The 27,711-nt window shown below is 37.9% G+C and overlaps 1 protein-coding gene across 5 annotated transcripts in view; it reads right to left on the reverse strand.

The window, feature by feature from the left end:
- MARK1 (microtubule affinity regulating kinase 1) overlaps nucleotides 1–27,711 on the reverse strand; it is a 146,245-nt gene that overhangs the window by 67,223 nt on the left and 51,311 nt on the right. For all 5 annotated transcript variants that reach the window (XM_057558467.1, XM_057558460.1, XM_007172063.3 and 2 more), the window contains one exon: nucleotides 215–418. In XM_057558467.1, coding sequence (XP_057414450.1) covers nucleotides 215–418 — 204 coding nt within the window. The remainder of the gene's footprint in view (nucleotides 1–214; nucleotides 419–27,711) is intronic.

The raw sequence follows: 27,711 nt of genomic DNA on the forward strand, positions 1-27,711 counted from the left end.
TGCAGCACATCTGATTTATGAGATGCTAATACATAAGGACAATTCTTCTGTGCCATGTATAGATAACTCTATCTACATACATTCCATTCACACATATCCCAGTGTTTACCATATTGCAACTGTTACTTATTCCCAGAATCAGCTGTAGGAAAGCTTTTGTAACTAGACTCTGGAGAGGTATAAGTAAATATTAAAAGGAATCATGAAAACTTACCTCTCTACTAGTTAGAACATGTCTTGCCAATTTCACTTTGGCAAAATTTCCCTTTCCTATTGTTTTTTGTAAACGGTAATTTCCAATGTGAGGCTGTTCGTCTGTTGCTGACGTAATGGAGTTTCTACACCGAGGGATGTTCTGTCTGCTACTTGATTTGGTCGGCTGGATATGGGGCTCAGTATATCCATCCACAGATGTATGCTGAGAAAAAGGTTACAAGGTTTCACGGTTAATTAAACTACATTATAAAAGGATAGTTTAAAAAACTACAAACAATTTTCATCAGTAATTCATCTCCAATGAAAATAGATTGTACTACACGATTTTAAAGCATTTTGAGCATTCTGTTCATAATTTCTACTTGACTTTAGCTCCTTTGGCCAGTGGGAATACAACCATTTAAAATGAAATGTTCTGCATAGCTTTAGGTATATGCTTTTGGTTTAAAACAAATACAAGTGGTTAGATAGCCAGGAGCCCCAAAGACCATTACTCCTGAAAGGGTGTTACCCCTGTGGGTTGAGAGGACAACACAATCCAAGATTGCTTCATTAAAATGGCAGAACGTCTTCAATGCCAAGACAAACAACCTCATGAGTATAGCTCTGTTTCTCTAAACCAGCCCAAGTACTTGTCAGGTTCACTCTTTCATTGGCTGGGCATATAACTTGGCCAGTTGACCTAGCAGCTTCCCACCGTAGGTACACCTCTAATCAATTCCTGCCCAGTCCCCTCACCCACCTCACCATGCCCAAGCAGGAGCTATCTATAGCCCCGCCTGAATCCATGACCTAATATCCACTGCATTCCTCCCCAGTGCCCTTCTCAAGGCAGAGATGTCACTCTGTCTCCTAGTCTCATGCTAGCCCACAATCGCACTGAGTAGCTGACTGTTCCGCTGCAGGCTCAGCACCTCAAGTCCCGGGTAAAGCTGCCTAAGGAACCCTGTTTCCCCACCTCTGATTGTTCCTACTCTTGTCTAGTTTTGTCTGCATTCTGACATAAATAAAATTTCTCGCTCTTTTTGTGAAAACATAGAATGTAACATCTTTATCTAACTGGCATCTTAACAATAGCTGAAGATGAGTAGAACAAATTAGCAAAAGAAGGGGATAATTTTTATTTGCAAGGTAACTAATTCAGACATACATTGTCCCACCTGCACCACCAGAAGCTTGTCTAAAAAATTTTGATCAGAAATTTCTTAAAGGCAACTTCGAAGACGACTCCATTTACGAACCTCACGCAAAGCATGACTCACGGTCATTTCTCTATTTGTTATTACTTTCTGATTTTTTTAAAAACTCAGCTCAGGGTGAAAGGATTTTTTGTGTGTTACACACACGTGCAGCCTGCAGCCTCAGTCTGAGTTAGTGTCCCTCTGGTGTATTTCCACAGCAAACTGTACTTCCATGCATCTCAGCATCCATTCCACTGCACTGTCATTACACATTCACTTCTTTGTCCCAGCCACCCTACCACGAGCAATCTGAGGGCAGGGATGTTTTCTTTTTACCTTTATATACTCACCACATCGCAGAGTGCCAGATACATAGGAAAGATTCAATAAAGCAATAGTTCTCAAAGTGTTGTCCCTGGACCAGCCCCACCAGCATCATCTGGGAACATGTTAGAAATGCAAATTCTCTGACCCTATTCCAGACCTACTGAATAAGAAACTCTGGGAGTGGAATCCAGCAATCAGTGTTTTAACAAGTCTTCCAGGTGATTCTGAGGCAGGCCAAAGTTTGAAAACTACTGCAGTAAATAATGCAAGAAGGTGGTAAATACAAAGTTATTCATTGGCTCTCAGAGACTTTTCTATTATCCGAGCATAAACAAGAGATTTTAACTATAATTAATTTCCAACAGTTAACAGATTGCTGTAATATTTCCTACAAAAAATACTTTTCTACCTGAACTTGTTCTGTAAGGACTGTGGATTTGTCTAACACTCAAAATTTAATCTCCTTCTCAACAAAGCTTTCTATGCCTTTTCATAAAGCAGAGTTGATTACCCCTCTCTTCTGCTGCTATCTTTATATCTAGTAAAAACTTCTGTTACTGAACTATCACAACACCTTTTAAGTCCTGTCCATGGTCTGTTTTCACTGTTAGACCTAAAGCTCCTTAAGCCCCAGAAGTTAATATGGTGTTAGGCACAAAAAAGACACTAAATACATACTAGCTAAGTTGAAGAAACTTAGGGTCCTTGTGCTCCTGACACCTATACTCAGAATGACTTCTGAGGAATGATTCCTTGCTGTCCAAATCTTTGATGCATATAACAGCAGGATGAGTTAAAATATCTGAGTTGTAACCCAGCTCCCAATGCTGGTTGCAGAGCATATCCTGAAATAAACCAAACTATGACAGACTGAATTATTAGCTCCAAATTTTCGCAACCTTTGCCAGGTAACTTTCCAATATTCTCCCACTGAGGATAGGGTACAGTTCTCACTCTTTGGGCATCCAGTCATGTGATTTGCTTTGGCCAACAGAATGAGTTCAGAGTGACAGTATATGCCAGTCCCATGCAAGTCATCAAGAGGCCTTGCTGTGTTTCAACTTACTCCCTTAAACTTCTGCCATCACCATGAGAAGGACTTGCCCAGGCTGATACCAGAAGGAAGATGAGAAATACACAGAGCAGAGCCACTCCCAGCTTAGGTCAGATTAAATCAACTAATCCCCCAGGTGACCCCCTGACTCATGAGAAATAACATATGCTTGTTAGTTTAAGCCACTGTGTGGGGATGATTTGTTACACAGCAGTTTCAGCTGAAACAGAAAAGCTATTGCTATTTTGTAATTAAGAGGTAAACAAAAAGGAACAATGAATAATTAGGAGATTCTTACCAGACATGTTTAAATTCTAGTTAAACTACAAACAACAAAAGAGAAGGCTATATAATCAATTCCCTAAGGAGAAACTCTTGATCAGGTAACCTATACAGGGGCAGCGTCCTTGACTGTTCTGTAGGCTGCACAAGTATGGTGAAACAGAGAGGTCAGCAAACTTTTCTGTAAAAAAGCTAGAGAGTAAATACTTTAGGCTTTGCAGGCTTTATACTGTTGGAGATTCATTTTTTAAGAATCTTTCTTCACTCAGGGCCATATAAAAACACACCAAAAGGCTGGATTTGGCCTATAGGATGCAGTTGGCTGACCCGTGCTGTAACACATCATATTTTGGAATGTGGGACTAAATTGTTTCTGGCTAATCCTACCAACAGAGTAGGAGACTCTAGGAAAAATACGGGGATGGCTGTGTCTGTACTTGGAGAGCAGAGGAGGGGACAGAGAGCTCTCACAAAAATACGATGATTCCTTCTTATCCCACCCCCAGAATTGGAAAGGGTAGTATATTCTCCAAAATGCTTCTTAAAAATATGATTTCCTAACTTTCAACATTAAGCATGACCATTTTAAGAGCCAATCAACTTACAAAGAAAGCATTTATATGAGTCTTAAAGTAGAAATTAAAATAGAATATATAGCACATGTTTTATATTATATAATTCTAATTATAAAACACCCACCCAAACAAATATTCCTCCCCTCAAACCCTCATCTTTCCTTTGGACTGCCACAGCACCACTCAGGAGCAGAATCTTTCCTTGAAGAAACTTCATGAAGGGTAATTTGGGATAACTGATCAATAGATTATCTCTCAAATAGGAAACCTGGAAATAATGTTTAATTTTTAAATGTTTAATGTTCATGGGCTGAATTTAGTGCTAAGAACGATCTCAGCCCTAAGGCTGATAGATATAAGAAATTATGTGAGCTCAATTATATAATGTCTATAAGTTTTAGTCTGCATCTTTAGCTGAAAATACAAATTCAGAGCTTGTATTTTCTTTCTTCAAGTTGTCCACTCAATCCAGTAGACACTGAACTCCTTCATTTTTCTGCAGCAGTGGCAACATGACCCTAAAGCTGGCCCTGAGTACACAGCATATTCAAAGTTAATTATAGGTAATGGTTTCATTAGTTCTTCAAAGCTGCATCCCATGGATTACCAGACTTCAATTCCTGAATCATACTAGAATTTTCCCTGCCTTCAATACCAACTGAAATGAAATAGCTACTCACTAGCTCTGCATCCTTGGGCAAGTTGTTTAACCTTTATGTGCCTGTTTCCTTATCTGTAAAAGGGAGCTAATAATAAAGCTTACCTCATAGTCATTCTGAGGATTAGATAAAATAATTTCTATAAAGGTGTAAATAGTATGTAATAAGAACCATGTAAGTGTTTGTTAATTAAAACTACACTAAACAAATAAACAAAAATACCCCATTTCCTAGACCAGAACACTAATCCCAAATTTCTGCTATTTCTCTGAGTGTTTGTTGCCTGCAACCACTTCTGGTACGAATATCAGTCAGGTTTCTTGTCTGTAAGCAACAGAAACCAACTCAGGGTAAGTCAAAGAGAAAAGAAATTTTTTGAAGTCTACTGGTAGACTGAAAAAATCCTGAAGCATGAAACTTGTATTCTAGTGAAAGAAAACAAGACTATGCAAATAGCCAAAATAAAATAACTATACTTGGTAATAGGGGGCAAAAAGGAAATAAAATGAGGTGATGTGACAGGAATGACTATGGAGGGAGTTGGGGTGATACCTAAGATAGAGTGCATGGAATAAATGATGTCTGAGCTGGACCTGAAAGATGAAAAGGAGCTAGATAAACAGGGGAAGAGCAATCCAGACAGTGAAATGAATAAAAAGAAAAATCCCAAGGTGAGATCATAATTTGTAAATTCAAAGAAGAAACGTCCTAATAAAATGGTACATTAAATGGGACATCTTTTCAAAGGGATACATCTTGAAAATTAAGATGTTCAACTGAATACTACTGGAATTCAAACTGTTTAAGTTACAGATATAAAGCCCTGTACATTTGACCATACAGAGTCAGATTTAAAAGGCAAGAGAAGGTGCAGCTTGGCTTACTAATAGGTAATGAATGAATAAGTGAATGCATGAATGAATCAAATAACAAATAAATGATAAAGAAAGAAACCATTAAAGATAAGCCACATCTCTATCTCACAACCTAATTTCATTCTAGGTAGTTCTTCTCTTTTGCCTGAATCAAACAACTTTTTAAATCAAAAGAAAATCTAGCTGGGACTAGGATTTCCGTTTTCATAATTTTTTACTAAATGAGAACGGCAATACCCTAGTTATCCAGAGGGAAAATGGTAAAAAAAAAAAACACCAAAAAACTGTCAATTACTGAAGGGTTATTGTGTGCTAGGAGCTGTATTAGATGTTTTACATGCATCACCTCTTCTAATCTTCACAACGGCTCTGTCAAGAAGCATGATGACCTGTTTTATTTACTTATTTATTTATTTATTTTATTTATTTATTTTTGGCTGCGTGGGGTCTTCGTTGCTGCACGCAGGCTTTTCTCTAGTTGCGGCAAGCGGGGGCTACTCTTCATTGTGGTGCGCGGGCTTCTCATAGCGGTGGCTTCTCTTGTTGCGGAGCATGGGCCCTAGGTGCACGGGCTTCAGTAGTTGTGGCATGTGGGCTCAGTTGCTCCGTGGCATGTGTGATCTTCCTGGACCAGGGATCGAACCCTTGTCCCCTGTATTGGCAGGCGGATTCCTAACCACTGTGCCACCAGGGAAGTCCCTGATGACCTGTTTTAGAGATAGGGAAAATAGTGGCTCAGAGAGGTTATGTACCATTAGAACCTGACCCTTCTAGTGTTCATGCCAGGTTCTACATAAATATCAATGAAAGTGCATATATGTGTATGTTGGGGTAGGTTTTGATCCTTATGGAGCTTCTACCTCCATGTGGTTTTCTCTGGATAAAAAATTTCAAAAGCAAAAGCACACTACCGGACATATTTTATGCTATTCCTAACATTGCTAGTGTAATGGTCATCTAGGAAGTTATCAACTCCCAGGAATAATACTGACCACACTAGTAACATATCAAAAAGAAAACTGGCATTCATTTCATTTAAACTACATAGTGAGTAGAGTTAGCCAAATAGCTGGAATTCTGAGGAAATAGAGAAGGTTGTCCTATTTTTGAAAAATGAGATGGTTTATGCTCTAAGTGCAAGTAAAAGGAAAACTTTTTATTTTGGGTGCAGCTTTTTAATTGACTAAACTTTTCTGACTTTGTTGTTAAAGCCGGAAAGTAGCCTGGAGACTACAAAGTTCAGAGCAACTGAATGTGGCTTACAAAATCAAAGTAAAACAGGCACCTTAGAAATCAATCAGCATCTAAACTTCCACAATTTTGCTCATCGTATTCATGCCATAGGTAAATATACCTTGAAATTAGATCTCGATTTTAATTGCTAAACTCAGATCCTCCCACGAGGATGTATTACACTTAAGTATTTTCCTAGGCAAGGAAGATGTTTTTCCACATGTTGCCTCACCTGCTAGGATAAGGTTTATTTCTTTTTATTATTTTCACTATCCATCAATGATTGTCAAATCAGATATTAAAAAGGACAAGTACTACCTCTCCCCAGACACAGAATTAGCGACAAGTGAGTAGGAAGCACTCTCCCACACGGCACTCACAATGGAGTTTGGGAATCCTGAGTCAACAGAAAGTCATCAAAGTAACTCCAAAGCCTCTCGCTTCATCTTATTTTTTGAACTATATCTCCCATCTCACTACTCAGTGATTTGTTTACTCACTCATTCAATCAACAAAAATTTACTTTGACCTACTATATGCAAGACACTATCCTACATGCCAGAGAATTGAGAGAAATCTAAATACAAAAAGTCCCGGTCCTCATAAAGTTTACATTTTAGCAGTGGGAGGTAAAAGGAAGAGAGAAGGGTAGTACGTAGGCAAACCAATAAAAAGATAAAATGCCAACCAGTGGTTCATGGTATAAAAAGAGAAACCAGGGAGGGTGAGGAACTGGAAAGTAAGGGTGGTCATGGGTGGTCTCTGATGAGATGACATTTGAGAAGAGGCCTGAATGAAATGAATGAGTCTAGAAATCAAAAGAGGTCTGGGCTGGAGATATTAATTTGCAAGTAATTCCTTGCAAAAATAAGCACTTCACATTCACCTTTCCCTTTGAAACATCTAAGTTGAAAAATAAAATTACATTTATATGTTGTCTCTTCCCATGTGTATGTGTACACACAAACACACTCCCCCAAAATCTACTGATCTTGATCCCTTGAACATTTTTTTCAAGTTAAGGATACGTATCTTCCAACCATGAAGAAGGAGTAAACACGTACCAGAGGATAAGAAAACCTATAAATTTTCAAAATGGATTTAGATTTTCTCCTTTGTGAATGTCCTCTGGCCACACTTGAAAAGGTGATACTGACTGAGGGGGATACTAAAAAGAGAAAGAAAACAAACTCTCTCCAAATTATTGAACAGTGAATAAATATGGTTCATTATTCTCAGCTATGGTTAGCATCATGGTTTTATTTTTATAAAACCATATCAATTTATTAAAGCTTACTCTAATATCAAAGTAAATCATGATCTTTTATAACAGCCACTGAATCTACTGGGTGACTGAATATTCAAATGTTCCTGAGAAGTCATGTCATGTATTAGACCTGAAGTTAGGGATGCCATAGCTCACTTCCCAGGACTCTAAAACATGCTGCTTTTGCACACCACAACTACTCTTTGGTGAGCTGATATTGGCACCATTAAAGGCCATGACAATTTAGAAACAATAACCAAATTTCTATTTCTCAAAGTCATTTTTTAAAAAGTAGGGTAATTATCCTTCCAATAATGGATGAATAGTTTGTATCTGACTAACCTATCAGCAGATAAAAATACAATCTCTAGACAAAATATTAAAAACAATTGTTTCGTGGCCTGGAAGAGCCACAAAAAGCAGGCAAAAACTGGAGGGAGACTGATCTTTGTAAAAAGGGAACCAAATAGGGTGGAATTTTTAGTTTTACAGTTTCTACCTGGGGGCAAACTCTGGCCCACCTATTCCTAGTGACTGAAATTTAAGCACAAAGCAACAGTCTTAATGGCTAAAGGAGTCAGAGGATGGAGCTGGGGGCTAAAAAAAATTGACTGGAGAGTGAAAAAGGAAACTGGCAAAAATAAAGTCACAAAGAATAAAACTCTGAAATCTTTATATAAACTACAGGTTCTTTATTGAGCCCTAAACCAAATGTGAGCAAGAGAAACTCCAAGGAACATGTCAGAAGGACACAGCTAGAAAGTTAAGGAAATAACAAAGATTTGGCTGTTGCCCACTGTAGGGAAGGGAAGGCTGAATTTGAAGTCTGAGTCAAGCCAAATTAACTTCCTGCCAAATCAACACTTTTTAGAGGAAGATAACTAAATCCGGAGTCTCTGTATAGTATTATCAACAATGTCCAGTGTCTAACCAAAACTTACTAGATACGTGATGGAACAGAAGAATGAGACTGTCAAGAGAAACAGCAGTCAATAGAAATACACAGCAAGATGTTCTAGAAGTTGGACTCAACAGGCAAGAACTTTAAAGCAGTTATGATAAATACGTTTCTAAAAGTACAGAAAAATATGATTGGAAAAATCAAACAGATGGAAAATATCAGCAGAGAAATGGAAACTATATTAAAGAAGCAAATAGAAATTCCAGAACTGAAAGTACAATACCTAAAAAGAACAATTTACTGGAAAGGCTTACAGTAGACTGCAAAGGAGAAAGGGTCAGTGAACTTGAAGACAAATGAATAAAAATTAGCCAGTCTGAAGAACTGAGAAGAATAATTAGCCAATCTAAAGAACTGAGAAGATTAAACAAAAATGAAGCGAGTGCCCCTATGATCTGTGGGTCAATATCACACAGACTAACACATTTGTAAATGGGATACTAGAGAAAGAATACGAAGGAAATGAGGGAGAAAAACTTACTTGATGTAATAATGGTCATATAATTCACCCAAACTGTGAACTCCAAGCCAGATAAATTCAAAGAAAACCAAAAGTAGCTACATCACAGTCAAACTGCTAAAAACCATGTATAGAGGAGGGAAAACATCCTTAAAAGGAGTCAGGGAAAAACAACACAATACATACAAAGGAATGACAATACAAATGATAGTTCACTTCTTATTAGAAACACTGGTGCTCAGGTGACAATGGAAGTTTTTAGATGTGCTGCAGAAAAAACAAATGCAACTCCATATCCTTTACCCAGTGAAAATATTCTTTAAAAAAAAGAAGGAAACTATTGTAAATCAACTATACTTCAATAAAAAATGTAATAAAATAAAGACAAAATAAAGACATTTTTAGATGAACAAGAACTGAAAGAATTTGCTGCCAGAAGACATATGCTATACAAAATGCTAAGGATAATTTTTCCAGCCAAAGGGAAGTGACCATAGATGGTAAGCTGAATCTACAGAAAGGAAAAAAGAGCTCTGGAAATGATAAATATGTGGGTAAATATAAAACAGCATGTATTTCTTCATCTCTTAATCTTTAAAAGACATATGACTATTTAAAGCAAAAAAGTATAACACCATACTGTGAATTTTATAACATAAGCAGATGTAATATATGTGAAAACAAAAGCACAAAGGTCAGGGAAATGAAAAGATTCTTATAAGATTCTAACATTTTATCTGAACTGGTACAATACTACCCTATGTAGACTGCAAAAATATATGGGTGCGTTCTGTAATCTCTAGAGCAACCACTGGGAGAAAATGCACTGGAAAAGATACAGAGGCATAGGTAAGTCAACAGAGGAATTAAAATAGAATACTAGAAAATATCTGATTAACTCAAAAGTAGACAAGAAAGAAAAAAAGAGAGGAACACCACCAACGAAAACAAGAACAGATGTAACAAAAAAAAGAGCAAAATTAAAGACATCAAACATCAAAAATTATATTTAATGTAAATAAAAATTCCAATTCAAAGAAAGGATTAAATGAATTTTTAATTAAAAGACATACTTTAAGTATGAATATACAGATAGATTGAAAGTAAAACTATGGAAAAAGACATACTAATGCAAACAGTAAGCAAAAGAGAGCTAGAGAAGCTATAATAATATCAGACAAAATAAACTTCAATACAAGGAGTACTAACAAAATAAAGACACACATTTCATAACGATACAAGGGTCAATTCATTAGGAAGCTGTAACAATCCTAAATATGTATGTGCCTAATAACCGAGTTTCAGTAAACAAAAACAGAAAAGGGAAAAAATACACAAATCCACAACTACGATTGGAGATTTTAACAACACTCTCAGTAGTTTAAAGAATTTCACTCAAAACACAGTAAGGGTAAGGAAGATCTGAACACACTACTAATTTAAGGTAGGTTACAGATTTCTTGAAGCACACAGTTCATAAACTCCATGTCAAGAGCCCTTTTCCAGATCTTTAAAGCTCTACATATCAAATTAATTACCTTACTGGAAAACTGCACACAGATATTGACAACTTTGGCTTGTCAAAGAACAACTTAAAGAATATCTACATGTTGTACAAACGCATGACTGAAAAGAAAATATCATTAATAATGATTAATACCTATTTCATAAGGAACCAGGCAATAAATAAGTTTAATTGTCAGAAAAATTCTCTCAAATGGTATGCTTCCTTTATTATGTTATCATACGATAATGCCTCCTTCATTCCCCAATTTCAGTGTTCAAGGTGAAATTTCTTTTTAAATAGTGCAGTGGTGAGTTGCACTTCAGTGAAAACAGTAGTTTTATGAGTGTCAAAAACTTACACAGCAGAAAAAGAATACTTACTGAAAACAGAAGGCCTGTGGATTCTCTTCCCTTGTGTTCCTACAGCAGTTGATGGGCATACCTCAGAAATATAATGGGTTCGGTTCCAGCCAAGTACAATAAAGCAAATATTGCAATGAAGTGAGTCAGCGTCCTCTGAGCCTTCAGTGAGTCATAATCTTGTTGCTGGTGGAGGGTTTGAAATATTTCAATAATTATCAAAATGTGACACAGAGACAGGACGTGAGCAAATGCTGCTGGAAAAATGACGCCATTAGCCTTGCTTGAGCCAGAGTTGCCACAAACCTTCAATTTGTAAAAAACGCATTACCTGTGAAGCACAATAAAGCAAAGTGCAATAAGACAGATATGCCTGTACATTCTTTTATACAACAATTAATACTTTAAAATACAATTGCCTTTTCTTTGGAAACTATCTCCTACTAAATTGTGAGCTTCAAAGTCACCAAGTACTGTATCTTTTACATTTCTTTATCATTCATATAGTTGGTGTTGCATGAATATGCCCACTAAATATGTAATCTTTTATTATAAGTATCCCACCTAAATTACAAATTTAAAAAAATCAATATTATCTTATATATTAAAGCTTATTGCAATGAGATGCCAATAGATCTGGCAAGACAGTCATGTATCAATTTCTAGAAAGGTAAACCACAAAAATTGAAGTCCAACAAAGAAGACAAAAAAGTTATTAAAATAAATTACTACCAAAACCTTCTGACAGCTACCAAGCTATGCACTGCATGAATCGAAGGGGCAAAGCTGTACCATGGGGTGACCCTGCCTGTCCACAATGAGTAACTGCATAAGTTTACAAACTTTCATAATATAAGTGATCTTTGACCTGATGATTTTAGGAACCAGAAATGGGTTTGATTTTAATACCTAAAAAGTATGATACTAATGAAGAAATGTGGCCAATACAGTTTATAGGCACACCTTGTTTTATTGTGCTCTGCTTTATTGTGCTTCGCAGATACTGCGATTTTTAAAAATTGAAGGCTTGTGGCAACCTTGCATTAAGCAAGTCTACTAGCACCATTTTTTCCAACAGTATTTGCTCATACCGTGTCTCTATGTCACACTTTGGTAATTCTAGCAATATTTCAAACTTTTTCATTATTATTATATTGCTTATAGTAATCTGTGACAGCGATCTTTGATGTTACTACCACAAAAAAATTACGACTCACCGAAGGCTCAGATAAGGGTTAGCATGTTTTAGCAATAATGTATTATTTTTTTTTTTTAAATAAGTTATGGGTTGTTTGGGCTGAGGCGACCCAGCACTGGAGCCTACAGGCCCTTTGGTGGGGCTAACGGCAGACTCTGGAAGGGCTCACACCAAGGAGTAATTCCCAGAACTTCTGCTGCCAGTGTCCTTGTCCCCGTGGAGAGCCAAAGACACCCCCCCGCCTCTGCAGGAGACCCTAGAGCACTAGCAGCTTCTCCTTTCTTTGGATGTGGAGTATCTTTTTTAGTGAGTTCCAGTGTCTTCCTGTCAATGATTGTTCAGCAGTTAGTTGTGATTCTGGTGCTCTCGCAAGAGGGAGTAAGTGCAGGTCCTTCTACTCCGCCATCTTGAACCAATCTCTGGAGATACTTATTGCTGGGGAAACCCTGGAGGAGTGGACCAGGTCTCTGAGTTTGAGTATGATTTATTCATTAGGCCAGATACCTGTAATACACGTATCCGAGTCTGGTTGAACTTTACTGTTGAGAACATGAAAGAATCACAACCGTGTGGCTGACAGGGTCTTGGTGCTCCAGCCGGGTGTCAGGCCTGAGCATCTGAGGTGGGAGACCCAAGTTCAGGACATTGGTCCACCAGAGACCTCCCGGCCCCATGTAATATCAAACAGTGAAAGCTCTCCCAGAGACCTCCAACTCAAAGCTAAGACCCAGCTATACTCAACGACCAGCAGCAAGCTACAGTGCCGGACACCCTATGCCAAACAACAAGCAAGACAGGCACACAACCCCACCCATAGAAGAAAGGCTGCCTAAAATCATAATAAGGTCAGAGACACCCCAAAACACACCACCGGACGCGTTCCTGCCCACCAGAAAGACAAGACCCAGCCTTATCCACCAGAACACAGGCACCAGTCCCCTCCACCAGGAAGCCTACACAACCCACTGAACCAACCTTAGCCACTGAGGGCAGACACCAAAAACAACAGGAACTACGAACCTGCAGGCTATGAAAAGAAAACCCCAAACACAGTAAATTAAGCAAAATGAGAAAACAGACAAACACAGCAGATGAAACAGCAAGGTATAAACCCACCAGACCAAACAAATGAAGAGCAAATAGGCACTCTACCTGAAAAAGAATTCAGGGTAATGATAGTAAAGATGATCCAAAATCTTGGAAATAGAATGGAAAAAATACAAGAAACATTTAACAAGGACTTAGAAGAACTAAAGAGCAAACAAACGATGATGAACAACACAATAACTGAAATTAAAAATTATCTTGAAGGAATCAACAGCAGAATACCTGAGGGAGAAGAATGGATAAGTGACCTGGAAGATAAGATAGTGGAAATAACTACTGCAGAGCAGAATAAAGAATGAAAAGAATTGTGGACAGTCTCAGAGACCTCTGGGACAACATTAAACGCAAAAACATTCAAATTATAGGGGTCCCAGAAGAAGAAGAGAAAAAGAAAGAGACTGAGAAAATATTTGAAGAGATTAGAGTTGAAAACTTCCCTAATATGGGAAAGGAAATAGTCAATCAAATCCAGGAAACACAGACCATCAGCTCGGTGCTTTGTGTCCAACTAGAGGGGTGGGATAGGGAGGGTGGGAGGGAGACGCAAGAGGGAGGAGATATGGGGATATATATATATATACGTATAGCTGATTCACTTTGTTATACAGCAGAAACTAACACCCCATTGTAAAGCAATTATACTCCAACAACGATGTTAAAAAAAAAAAGAAAAAAAAGAAAAAATAAATAAATAAATAAGCTACGTTTGTTGGGTTTTTTTTTAAAGACATAATGCCATTGCACACTTAATAGACTACAGTGTAGTGTAAACATAACTTTATATATAGTGGGAAACCAAAATCTTCATGTGCTCATTTTACTGCAGTGGTCTGGAACTGAACATCTCTGAGCTCTGCCTCTACTATATAGAGATCCAAGAAACCTAAAGAAAATCTTCACCACTATCACTCAGTAACATTAAAGAATTATCATTACGGTCACTTAGGTATATGACCTAAGAAGGCAAAGTTAACTCTATACAAGAAAAATATTACAACTTATCACTTCAATTTGAAAAACATAAGAGTAGCTGTGAGTGATAAGCCATATAAACACAAACAAAAATATCCCTTGAAACACTCAATATTATAGTAGTGCTAGATAGACCAGCAATGCTTTTTAAGAAGAAAAATGCAGTGGAGAGATTTATTTGTATCATCTTTCCACTGCTGACCTGAATATAAACCTAGAAAATGCATATAAATTAATAAAATATCTTTTGGAAGTACTACTTGAGCTCAACAAAGCTACAAGAGAGGAAACATCCTTAACAATCAATTACATTCTGAAAGAATCATTTGGTGAACTCTTAACTCATCCTTTCATATTCAGCTTAGACATTACCTCCCAGGAAAAGCCATGCGTTGTATAGCTTCTATTCCACCCTCAACTAAGCTGGGTTCCATGCCCATTTTTGGTCTTTTTATAGTTATTTCTAGCAATGTATTGTCCCAAATTTTAAAATTAATTTTTACTAAAATGATATATGCACATGGTAAAAAATGTCACCTCTAATAGATTACTAACAAAAAATATCAGTCCCCTGTACCAGCCTTTAAGACGTCAAGCCTGCTCCCCAGTGCCTTTTTCTTTGGCTTTTTCTTCTAAAATTGACTTAAATGTTTCTAAACAAAATGCTTTCATTGCTAATTCTTAGTTCATCAATCAGACATTCTCTCAATTTCCTACTACTGTCAATTAGGATTAAGATCTTTTAGCCTCTCATCTTCCTAATGTAATATGATTAAATTTTCAGTTAAAAAAGTATTGTTTACATGATGATGATTTGTAAATACTCACTGGAAACCAAGTAGTATATTATGATGCTTCTATTAAACTTTCTTTTTTGGCAGCTTCCTTGTGGAGTAAATAACACATAATGAAATTCACCAAATTTAAGTATATGAGCTGTGACAAACATATAAAGTCATGAAACAGAACATCGATTATTATGTAAAACATTTCATCATGTCAAAAATTTCCCTGTGCCCCTTTGCTGTCAATGCCCTCCTCTCATTGATCTGTTTTCTGATACTATACTCTTGCATAGATAACCCTATGCAGAATTTAACCTGTTATGTTCATTGCAATTACTGACATATTTGGATTTATTTCTGTATTTTGTTTTGTTTTTACTTTAAGTGTCTTGTCTTTATTTTTCTCTATATTCATTGGATTTTCTTTGTTGCTGTTTTTCTTCTCCAGTGATTTGGAAGCTCTACCTCCTGTGTCTATTCTACTGTTGATTATTTTTTTTAATTTAGGGGTAAAAGTCAAGGTGCAGTGGGCCGGGGAAAAGTGGAAAGTGAGGAAATGGAGGCTGCTAGGGCAGATTATGACCCTGAGAAGTCTCACTGTGAATTAGAGGCAGGAGTATGACAGCTGGGGAAGAAAGAGGGGTGTGGAATTGAAGAAGGTTACTGTTCATTTGCATGTTGTCTTAAGATGGAGGAGACCTGAGCATGTTTAAATCCCAAGGGAAGGATCATGTGGAGAGGGAGCTGCTGACAAGACAAGAGAGGGAAAAGATGAGTAAAGTTCCTGGGAAGGTGGACAGTGAGAAGATTCAGAGCACACAGATGGAGAGACTGCCCTTATGCAGGAAGAAAGACGTCTCCTGTAACAAGCAGAAAGGAAGAGAAGTTAGATCTAGATGTAGAAAGGTGCGTACATTTGATGGTAGGAAGCTGAGGGAGTTCCGATCTGATGGCTCTTACTTTCTCTGGGTGGTTGAAGGTAAGGTCACCTGTTAAGAGTGAAGAGAGGCCACAGAGGTTTGCAGAGAGTTAAAAAAAGACTTGAAATAATCTCTTTAGAAAAAGAAAAAACAAGTTAACCAAAGAAACCTGCTGTTGGGTAGGGCTGCTGAGCAGTACTGACAGCCTAGTTGAGATCAGTGACCATGAATTTATTATGGTTCTAATCTGTCCAGTTGTGTCATTTTTTTTTCAGCAACACTCAAATGCACACAGATTACCGAGGAAGCAGATAAATGAGTTCATCCTGGCCTGGAGTTTGTCAAATAAGTACCACCAAAGAGAAAGCGGCAAGGCAAGACAAGTTAGGTTATTGGAAAGTTACTGAGATGACGGGTCATAAATCTAAGCTAGATAATGAAAGAAAAGAACACACAAAAAATTGATGGATGGGGAGTAGAGGCCAATATACTGGAGGGCTCAGTGAGATCAGAGAATAATTACAGCAAGACTAGCTAAGAAAGCCACTAGATGGCCAAGTACCTATAGTCAGAAATCCAGGTGATCAGACTGGTGATAACTGGAAGGACAGTGACCAGATGCTACTAGTATACAATATTTTGTTAAAATCACCAAGAATTATTCTGCATATTTTTCAGATTTTTTTACCATGTGCCTATTCTATTTTTAAATGTTTTAAAGAATTGCATTAAACTTCATAGCCATATTATTAGAAATTATTTTTAATTATCTATAATTTTCACTGATTACATTATTCATGGTAGTTTCTTACATCCCTCCATTTCTTTTCCTTAGGTTTGCTTTTTCTAGTTTGTGAATTTTTTTCAGATAGGTATGTAGGTGATACACTTTCTAAATCGTTGCAGCTAATTTTTCTTTATTTTAACTTCTATAAACAATAATTCAATTGGAAACAGAATAAGGTACAAAGAAACTTTTTCCCACTTACTCCTGTATTTGTTCAGAAGGTTGAATTTTTTAGAATCATGACTTACTGATAACCAGAAAGTCATTACAATTAAATGGTGACCCATGAGTGACAAAATAAAGGTGAAAATATTTTGACAAAAGTTTGTCTAAGGAATAGATTCAAATACAAAGGAGAATCAGTGAGATGTCCATGTTAGCATTTTATATCAGAGGGAAAAATAATAGACTATTCAACAAATGGTACTGTATCAACTAGGAAAAAAATAAGTTGGAAGTCTAGGAGTGATGAATTATTTCTTACACCAAAATAAATTCCCAATGGATTAAGGATATAAATGTAAAAAAAGGAAAAAAAAACCCCAAAACAAAACAAACAAAAAGACAAAGAAGCTGTAAAAGCAAGCACTAGAAAAAACAAATGACAAGCTAGCAACTGTTTTTATAGTCTCAGCATGGCAAATGCCTTCCTAACTATGACACACGATAGAAGCCATTAAAAATTTGTTAAATTTGACATCATAAAACTTTTAGAAACACAAAAAAGCTTTTAAAAAGTCTTCTTAAAAGATATTCTGTGCTCATGGATTGGGAAAATTAACATTGTTAAAATGCCTGCACTACCTAAAGCAATCTACAGATTCAATGCAATCCCTATCAAAATCTCAAGAACATTTTTCACAGAACTAGTACAAAATATTCTAAAATGTCTGTGGAACCACCGAAGACCCCAAGTAGCCAAAGCAAACCTAAGAAAAAAGAACAAAGCTGGAGGTATCACACGCTCTGATTTCAAACTATATTACAAAGCCATAGTAATCAAAACAGCTTGGTACTGGCTGAAAAACAGATACATAGATCAATGTAGCAGAAGAAAGCCCAGAAATAAGCTCACACATATGTGAATAATTAATTTATGACAAAGGAGCAAAGAACATATAACAGGTAAAGGACAGTCTCTTCAATAAATGGTGCTGGGAAAACCAGACAGACATGTGCAAAAAAACCCCCAAAAACCAAAACCAAACAAACCCCAAAACTAGGCCCCTATTGTACACCATACCCAAAAATCAACTCAAAATGGATTAAAGACTTGAATGTAAGACCTGAAACCATAATACTCCTAGAAGAAAACATAGGCAGTATGTTCTTTGACACTGGTCTTAGCAATATCTTTCTAGATATGTCTCCTCAGGCAACAAAAACAGAAGCAAAAATAAATAAGAACTACATCAAAGTAAAACCTTCTGCACAGCAAAGGAAACCACCAACAAAACAAAAAGACAACCTATTCAATAGGAGAAGAAATTTGCAAACAATATATCTGATAAGGAGTTAATATCCAAACTATACAAAGAACTCATATAACTCAACAACAATAACAAAAAAGAAACAACCCAATTAAAAAATGTGCAGAGGAGCTGAACAATTTTCCAATGAAGACATACAGATTGCCAACAAGCACCTCCAAAGATGTTCAAAATCACTAATTATTAGGAAAATGCAAATCAACACAATGGGCTATCACCTCGTGCCTGTTAGAATGGCCATTATCAAAAAGGCAAGAAATAACAAGTGTTGGTGAAGATGTGTAGGAAAGGGGAACCCTGGTGCACTGCTGGTGGGAATGTAAATTGGTGCAGCCACTATGGAAAACATATGGAGGTTCCTCAAAAAATTAAAAACAGAACTACTATATGATCCAGCAATTCCACTTCTGGGAATATATCCAAAGGAAACAAAAACATTAACTCAAAAAGATATCTGCACTCCCATGTTTATAGCAGGATTATTTATAATAGCCAAGGCATGGAAACACCCTAAGTGTCCATCAATAGATGAATGGATAAAGCAACTGTGGTATACATATATACCCTGGGGTAGTATTCAGCGATAAAAAAGAATGAAATCTTGCCATTTGCGACAACATGGATGGACCTTGAGAGTATCATGCTAAGTGAAATAAATCGGAGAGGAAGACAAATACAGTATGACTTCACTCATATGTGAAATATAAAAAATAAAATAAATGAACAAACAGAACCAAACAAACACAAACACATAGACACAGAGAACAGAGTAGTAGTTACCAGAAGGCATGAGGAGGAGGGGGACAAAATGGGTAAAGGGGATCAACTGTATGGTGACAGACGGAAACTAAATTTTTGGTGGTGAGCTCATGTACAGTATACAGAAGTAGAAATTTAACACTGTACACATGAAACTTATATAATGTTATAAACCAAAACTAGCTTCAATAAAAAATTAATAAAACCTCAATAAAAAATTAATCTAAAATTTAAAAAAAAAACCCTCTCCTGAAATCAAACTAAAAGAGAAATCATAAACCAAGAAAAAATATTTGTAACATGTGGCCAGCAAATCGTTCATTTTGTTAACACTAAAACCTTTGGCAAATCATTAAAAAAAAACACTCAAAGAGAAAATGAGAATAAGCAAAGGATAGGTATAAATAGTTCACAGAAAAGGACAAATACATCACTTTCTAACGTATTTTTCATATGACAGTCAATCATAACAAGTCAAATACAAATTTGTTAAGCTACAATGAAATACTATTTTTCATTTATCAGATAAGCAAAGATTAGAGTCTGACAGCATTAGCTGCTAAAGCTATAGTAGAAATATGCACACTCAAATAGCACAGAGTGAAAACTAATACAAATTCTACATAAAGGAGTTCGGCAATATCTATCAAAGAAATTCCTACAATCATTAGACTAGAATTACTTCTAGTAATTTATGCTACAGACATAATCACAAATGATTCAAAACAATGAACTCATACAAAGAAATCGGCTGCAGCACTTTCTGTAATAGCAAAACATAAAATAAGCGTCAATATTCAACAACAGGGAACTGATCATGTATGTATGGTAGGTATGCTCTTTGTATGCGTGTGTGTGCCCGTGTACAAGCATCCCCATGCTTCGATAAGAAGAGAATATCTCCAGGAGATTACACGGGAGACATAAGTGTAAGTAGTTCTCATTTGGGAGAGGAATTAGGGTACTGGGAATCAGGAATAGAGGGAACACCTTCTTTTTCTAATGTACCTTTTAAAATATTTGGAATGTTGTTCTATATGCACATACATTAACCCTTCAATATAATGAAACAAATGATTTTTTCAAGTTTATCTAAGAGAATGGGCAAGGGAAGAGGGAACCAGCATTTATTGAATGTTCACTCTGTACCATATGTTAACTGGTTGAATAACTTACTCAAATTCAATCCAATAAGTTGCATTATTGGGATTCAAACTCAGGTGTAATAAACTATAAATATAGTTGGAGACATGTTTTTAAAAATTAAAAATTGAAGTAGAACTTTTGGGGGCAAATGGTAGGTGACAGCACATTTGTATAATTCCTTCTTTATAACCAACCAAAATTAATGAAGTATGAAAGAAACAAGTAATAATAATAATAATGTAGCCACAACCCCATTTCTCAAACTTCAAATTAATAAAAAATGCTAAGTGAACAGTTTCAGAGGGGCCTTACTAATAACCCCTAACTAGGAGGGCTGATGACCAGATGTATAGGCAGACCACAGGAAAAATGGCAGATGGGGTAGCTGATACCTGAAAAGAACCATGTGGTGAGGTCATCTTAACTTTCTCCAACTCAATTTCCTAACTAGTAAAAAGGATTGTAAATCTTCTCATTCTGGAAAGAAAGACCAAAATCAAAGGAGTATTCCCCAACGGGCTAGATGTGACTCTGAAACCCTTAAAATTCAATGAAACTATTCTAAGAAAATACACCTTACATGAGGTTACCTGATCCCGTCTGCGCCAACCTCCACCATAATCTCGATCCCCTTACCACTCACCGCTTCCTTCAAGCTACTAAGAACTGAGAAGAGGCTATGAACCCATATATAATTACACCAAGCTGTCAGCTCAAGTTCTATTTCCACTAAATGGGGAAACAAGTCAAGGAGAATTCACATACATTATTCTTGAGCAAAAAGCAAGTCTAGATAAAATTCCCCATTCAAAGGATGAACTATAAGTAAAAGATTCCCACACTGTACCTATGCTTAGACACTGGATGGCGGGGGAGGCGGGGGGGACTATGAAGAAATCAGGAAGAATTACTCCAGGAAACAGGAAAGAAAAAAAAAAACCCCCAACACTTTAGCTAAACCTTCTCTACAACATATACACACAATTGCTTGTATTTGCAAAAGAACACTAGGATAAACTGAAAACTAAGGAAAACGGTTACCTATGGGGGAGGGAGGGAACGAGAATGAGAGACAGGGAGGGACGAAGACTTCACTGAATATACCTTGTTACACAGCTTCAATTTAGAAACCATGTAAATGTTTTAAATATTCAACCAACAAAATCAAAACTAAAAGTAAAAAGTAATCTTGAAATATTTAAAACAAAATGAAACAAATGAACTTAACTATATGTCAAATTGGTAAAACAACCAAAAAGAAAAAAATTCCTTTAAGTGACTTTAGAACTGTGTTTTGACTGCATATCCTTAGAGGAACAATGCTTTTAGACAAAGAACTGTTAAATATCATTCAGTAGTCTGATTAATAGTGATATTATTTGGAGACGCTATTTTATATATGTATATATACATATAATATGATAAAGCAAATAAATAATCACAATATGTATTCTTGTTATTTTAAAACTTCAGTATAAAATCAAAGTAAAATCATGTAGTATTAAATTTAAAGTACTACTATCAGTATGAACTCATGCTTTTTTTACTTTAACAAAATGCCTACTTCCTGATTCTGGCCACAAAAAAGGCCTAGAGACACAGACAATCGATTTACAATGGCACTCTCATTAGAAAAATGGCTGATTCAGGTCTGGGGGGCAGGAGATTTACAAGATAAACCTGGGACACATCTTGTGCCAGAAGCAAGAAAGCTGGCAATTATTAATGAAGTTGTGTCAAAAGCCAGCCTGATAGGGCTCCCAGCGTCGCTCAGCTGTCTACTAAATAGCAGAGCTGGGATTGAAACCCAGGGAGTGTGACTTCAAGAGTCATGTTCTTAACCACTATTCTAGACCACCTCTCAAACAAGAAAAATAAATTAAGGGGTGGGGGGGGGGTGGGGAAAGAGATGAAAACCAGAGACCAGAACAGAGGAAAAATATCTTACTTGACTCACAAGCACCTCTTAAACGAGTTGATCCTTCTTTCCTCCCTTAAATTCTTTCTTTACTTGGCTTTCACATATTCCTCCTGCCTGAGGGCACCTTTTCAGACCTTGTTGTTTCCTTCCCTTCTCCCCAACTTCCTGATACTGAAGGGCTCCAGGAATTCAGACCTTGGTGCTCTTTGTCTTCTCTGTCCACACTATACTAACTCCCTTAGTGATTCCACCCAGCCTCATAGCGTTAAGTAACATGTATGTGCAGACAACTCCAAAATTTCTATCTCCATTCAACTCTCCCAAACTCCAGGCTGCCACCTTGACATGACCATTTAGATGTCTGTTGATATCCCAACCTCAGCTTGTCCCAAATTGGTCTCCATCCCCAATTCCTACAAAACCTGCCCCAACACAGCCCCCTCCATCTCACTGCAGACAAATCCATCCTTCCAGGTGCTCAGACCCAAAACTCTAGGGTCATCCTTAACTCGGACCCTTCCAACCCTCCCTCCCTCCCTCCCTCTCTTTCTCTCATCCTAAATTCAATCTGCCAGGAAATCCTACTGGTTCTACCTTAAAATATATCCAGAATCCAGCTACTCTCACCATCCCTATTGCTACCACTCAAGTCTGAGCTACCTGGATTACTGCATTAGCCTCCTAAGAGTCTCCTAACATGTCACTCTGTTTCTAACCTTCCCCATTCTACTCAGGGTAAAAATCCAAGTCCTTATAATGGCCCAACAAATTCTGACCCCCTATTACCTCTCTGACTTCATTTGCTACCACTCCCCTTTTTCACTCACCTTGCTCCAGTCAATGTGGGCTCATAGCTGTTCTTCAAGCATGGCTGGCACACTTGTGCAAAAGGACCTTTGGTCTAGCTATTCCCTTTGCCTGGAACATTCTTCTCTCAGACACCCGTTTGGCCAACTCCCTCAGCAAGCCAAATCTTTCCCCAAATTTCACCCTCTCAGTGAGGTTTACTCTGACCTATCTGATACCACATTACCCCCTTGCTCTACTTATTTATTAATATATTAGCTTTCTCTTCTCTCCCCCACTCTGATAAGAACAGAGGTATTTGTCTGTTTACTGTTGTACCTAAAACGCCTGAGAATGTGCAAACATCAAGAAGCACTAAAAAGGTTCAAATAAAATAATTTAACAAAACTAAATAAACGTATCATATTATTGGAGCATAAGTGCGTTATTTAAAAGTAACTATTTGAAAGAAAGACTTTTACACTGGGGGAGAAGTACACCTAAATTCACCTATATGCTGCCTATAAGAGACACTTCTAAAACAAATGGAGTGGGAGCGACCTTCAAGATGGCAGAGGCGTAAGATGTGGAGATCACCTGCCTTCCCACAAACACATCAGAAATACATCTACATGTGGAACAACTCCTACAGAAACCTACTGAACGCTGGCAGAAGACCTCAGACTTCCCAAAAGGCAAGAAACTCCCCATGTACCTGGGTAGGGCAAAAGAAAAAAGAAAAAACAGAGACAAAAGAGTAGGGATGGGACTAGCACCGCTGGGAGGGAGCTGTGAAGGAGGAAAAGTTTCCACACACTAGAAGCCCCTTCACTGGTGGAGACGGCGGGTGGCAGGGGGGAAGCTTCGGAGCCACGGAGGAGAGCGCAGCCACAGGGGTGCGGAGGGCAAAGCGGAGAGATTCCCACACAGAAGTTCAGTGCCAGCCAGCACTCACAAGACTGAGAGGCTTGTGTGCTCACCTGCCGGGGTGGGCGGGGCTGGGAGCTGAGGCTCTGCCTTTGGAGGTCAGATCTCAGGGAGAGGACTGGGGTTGGCTGCGTGAACACAGCCTGAAGGGGGCTAGTGCGCCACAGCTAACCAGGAGAGACTCTGGGACAAAGTGTGGACCTGACTAAGAGGCAAGAGACCATTGTTTTGGGGTGCGTGAGGAGATGGGACTCAGAGCACCGCCTAAACGAGCTCCAGAGACAGAGACGGGCGCGAGCCGCGGCTATCAGCGCGGACACCAGAGACGGGCATGAAACGCTGAGGCTGCTACTGCAGTCACCAAGAAGCCTGTGTGCAAGCACAGGTCACTGTCCACACCTCCCTTCTTGGGAGGCTGTGCAGGCCGCCACTGCCAGGGTCCTGTGATCCAGGGACAACTTCCCCAGGAGAACCCATGGCACGCCTCAGGCTGTTGCAACATTATGCTGGCCTCTGCCGCCGCAAGCTCACCAAGCATTCCGTACCCCTCCTTCCCCCCAGCCTGAGTGAGCCAGAGCCCCTTAATCAGCCACTCCTTTAAAGCCCTTCTGTCTGGGTGAAGAACGGATGCCAGAGAGTGACCTACATGCAGAGGTGGGGTCAGATCAAAAGCTGAACCCCAGGAGCTGTGCGAACAAACAAGAGAAAAGGAAATTTCTCTGTGCAGCCTCAGGAGCAACAGATTAAACCTCCACAATCAACTTGATGTACCCTGCATCTCTGGAATACCTGAATAGACAATGAACCACCCCAAAATTGAGGCAGTGGACTTTGGGAGCAACTACAGACTTGGGGTTTGCTTTCTGCATCTAATATGTTTCTGGTTGTATGTTTATCTTAGTTTAGTATTTAGAGTTTATTATCACTGGTAGATTTGTTTACTGATTTGGTTGCTCTCTTTTTATTTTAATAAATAAATATATACATTTTTTTTCCTTTTTCTCTTTTTGTGAGTGTGTATGTGTATGCTTCCTTGTGTGATTTTGTCTGTACAGCTTTGCTTTTACCATTTATCTTAGGGTTCTGTCTGTCAGTTTTTTGGATTTTTTTTTAGTATAGTTTTTAGTGCTTGTTATCATTGCTGGATTTGTTTTTTGGTTTAGTTGCTCCCTTCCTCTTTCTTCATTTTCTTTTTTTTAATTACTTTAAATGTTTTTTATTTAAAAAAATTTTTTTAAACTTCTTATTTTAATAACTTGATTTTACTTTATTTTTTTCTTTCTTTCTTTCTTTTATTCTCCCTTTTCTTTTGAGCCGTGTGGCTGACAGACTCTTGGTGCTCTGGCCGGGTGTCAAGCCTGTGCCTCTGAGATGGGAGAGCCAAGTGCAGGACACTGGTCCACCAGAGACCTCCCAGCTCCACGTAATATCAAACGGTGAAAGCTCCCCCAGAGATCTCCACTTCAATGCTAAGACCCAGCTCCACTCAAGAATCAGCAAGCTATAGTGCTGGACACCCTATGCCTAACAACTAGCAAGACAGGAACACAACCTCACTCATAGAAGAAAGGCTGCCTAAAATCATAATAAGGTCAGAGACACCCCAAAACACACCACCGGACGCGTTCCTGCCCACCAGAAAGACAAGACCCAGCCTCATCCACCAGAACACAGGCACCAGTCCCCTCCACCAGGAAGGCTACAAAACCCACTGAACCAACCTTAGCCACTGGGGGAAGACACCAAAAACAACGGGAACTACGAACCTGCAGCCTGCGAAAAGAAAACCCCAAACACAGTAAATTAAGCAAAATGAGAAAACAGACAAACACAGCAGATGAAGCAGCAAAGTAAAAACCCACCAGACTAAACAAATGAAGAGGAAATGGGCAGTCTACCTGAAAAAGAATTCAGAGTAATGATAGTAAAGATGATCCAAAATCTTGGAACTAGAATGGAGAAAATACAAGAAATGTTTAACAAGGACCTAGAAGAACTAAAGAGCAAGCAAAAAATGGTGAACAACACAATAAATAAAATTTAAAATTCTCTAGAAGGAATCAATACCAGAATAACTGAGGCAGAAGAACGGATAAGTGACCAGGAAGATAAAATAGTGCAAATAACTATCGCACAGCAGAATAAAGAAAAAAGAATGAAAAGAATTCAGGACAGTCTCAGAGATATCTGGGACAACATTAAACGTAACAACATTTGAATTATAGGGGTCCCGAAGAAGAAGAGAAAAAGAACTGGACTGAGAAAATATTTGAAGAGGTTATAGATGAAAAATTCCATAATATGGGAAAGGAAATAGTCAATCAAGTCCTGGAAGCGCAAAGAGTCACTTACAGGATAAATACAACAAGAAACACGCCATGACATGTATTAATCAAACTATCAAAAATTAAATACAACGAAAAAATATTAAAAGCAGCAAGGGTAAAACAACAAATGACATACAAGGGAATCCCCATAAGGTTAACAGCTGATCTTTCAGCAGAAACTTTGCAAACCAGAAAGGAGTGGCAGGACATATTTAAAGTGATGAAAGGGAAAAACCTACAACCAAGATTACTCCACCCAGCAAGGATCTCATTCAGATTAGACAGAGAAATTAAAACCTTTAGAGACAAGCAAAAGCTAAGAGAATTCAGTACCAGCAAACCAGCTTTACAACAAATGCTAAAGGCACTTCTCTAGGCAGGAAACACAAAAGAAGGAAAAGACCTACGATAACAAACCCAAAACAATTAAGACAATGGGAACAGGAACATACATATCTTAACTACCTTAAATGTAAGTGGATTAAATGCTCCAACCAAAAGACACAGACTACTTGAATGGATACAAAAACAAGACCTGTATATATGCTGTCTACAAGAGACCCACTTCATAACTAGGGACACATACAGACTGAAAGTGAGGGGATGGAAAAAGATACTCCATGCAAATGGAAATCAAAAGAAAGCTGGAGTAGTAATTTTCATATCAGACAAAATAAACTTTAAAATAAACACTATTATAAGAGACAAAGAAGGACACTACGTAATGATCAAGGAATCAATCCAATAAGATATAACAATTGTAAATATTTATGCACGCAACATAGGAACACCTCAATACATAAGGCAAATGCTAACAGCCATAAACAGGGAAGTAGACAGTAGCTCAGTAATAGTATATGGGACCTTAACACCCCACTTTCACCAATGGAAAGATCATCCAAAATGAAAATAAATAAGGAAACACAAGCTTTAAATGATACATTAAACAAGATGGGCTGAATTGATATTTATAGGACATTCCATCCAAAAACAACAGAATATACTTTCTTCTCAAGTGCTCATGGAACATTCTCCAGGATAGATCATATCTTGGGTCACAAATCAAGCCTTGATAAATTTAAGAAAATGAAAATCGTATCAAATATCTTTTCCGACCACAACGCTATGAGACTAGATATCAATTACAGGAAAAAACCTGTAAAAAACACAAACACATGGAGGCTAAACAATACACTACTAAATAACCAAGAGATCACTGAAGAAAGCAAAGAGGAAATCAAGAAATACCTAGAAACAAATGACAAAGAAAACACGACGACCCAAACCTATGGGATGCAGCAAAAGCAGTTCTAAGAGGGAAGTTTATAGCAATACAATCCTACCTCAAAAAACAAGAAATAGGGCTTCCTGGTGGCACAGTGGTTAAGAATCCGCCAGCCAATGCAGGGGACACGGGTTCGAGCCCTGGTCCGGGAAGATCCCACATGCCACGGAACAACTAACTCCATGCGCCACAACTACTGAGCCTGCGCTCTAGAGCCAGCGCTCGCAACAAGGGAGGCCACCGCAATGAGAAGCCAGTGCACCTCAGCAAAGAGTAGCCCCTGCTCACCTCAACTAGAGAAAAGCCCAGGTGCAGCAACAGAGACCCAGTGCAGCCAAAAATAAA

Source organism: Balaenoptera acutorostrata, chromosome 1, assembly GCF_949987535.1.
Source record: "Balaenoptera acutorostrata chromosome 1, mBalAcu1.1, whole genome shotgun sequence".
NCBI classification, from domain to species: Eukaryota; Metazoa; Chordata; class Mammalia; order Artiodactyla; family Balaenopteridae; genus Balaenoptera; species Balaenoptera acutorostrata.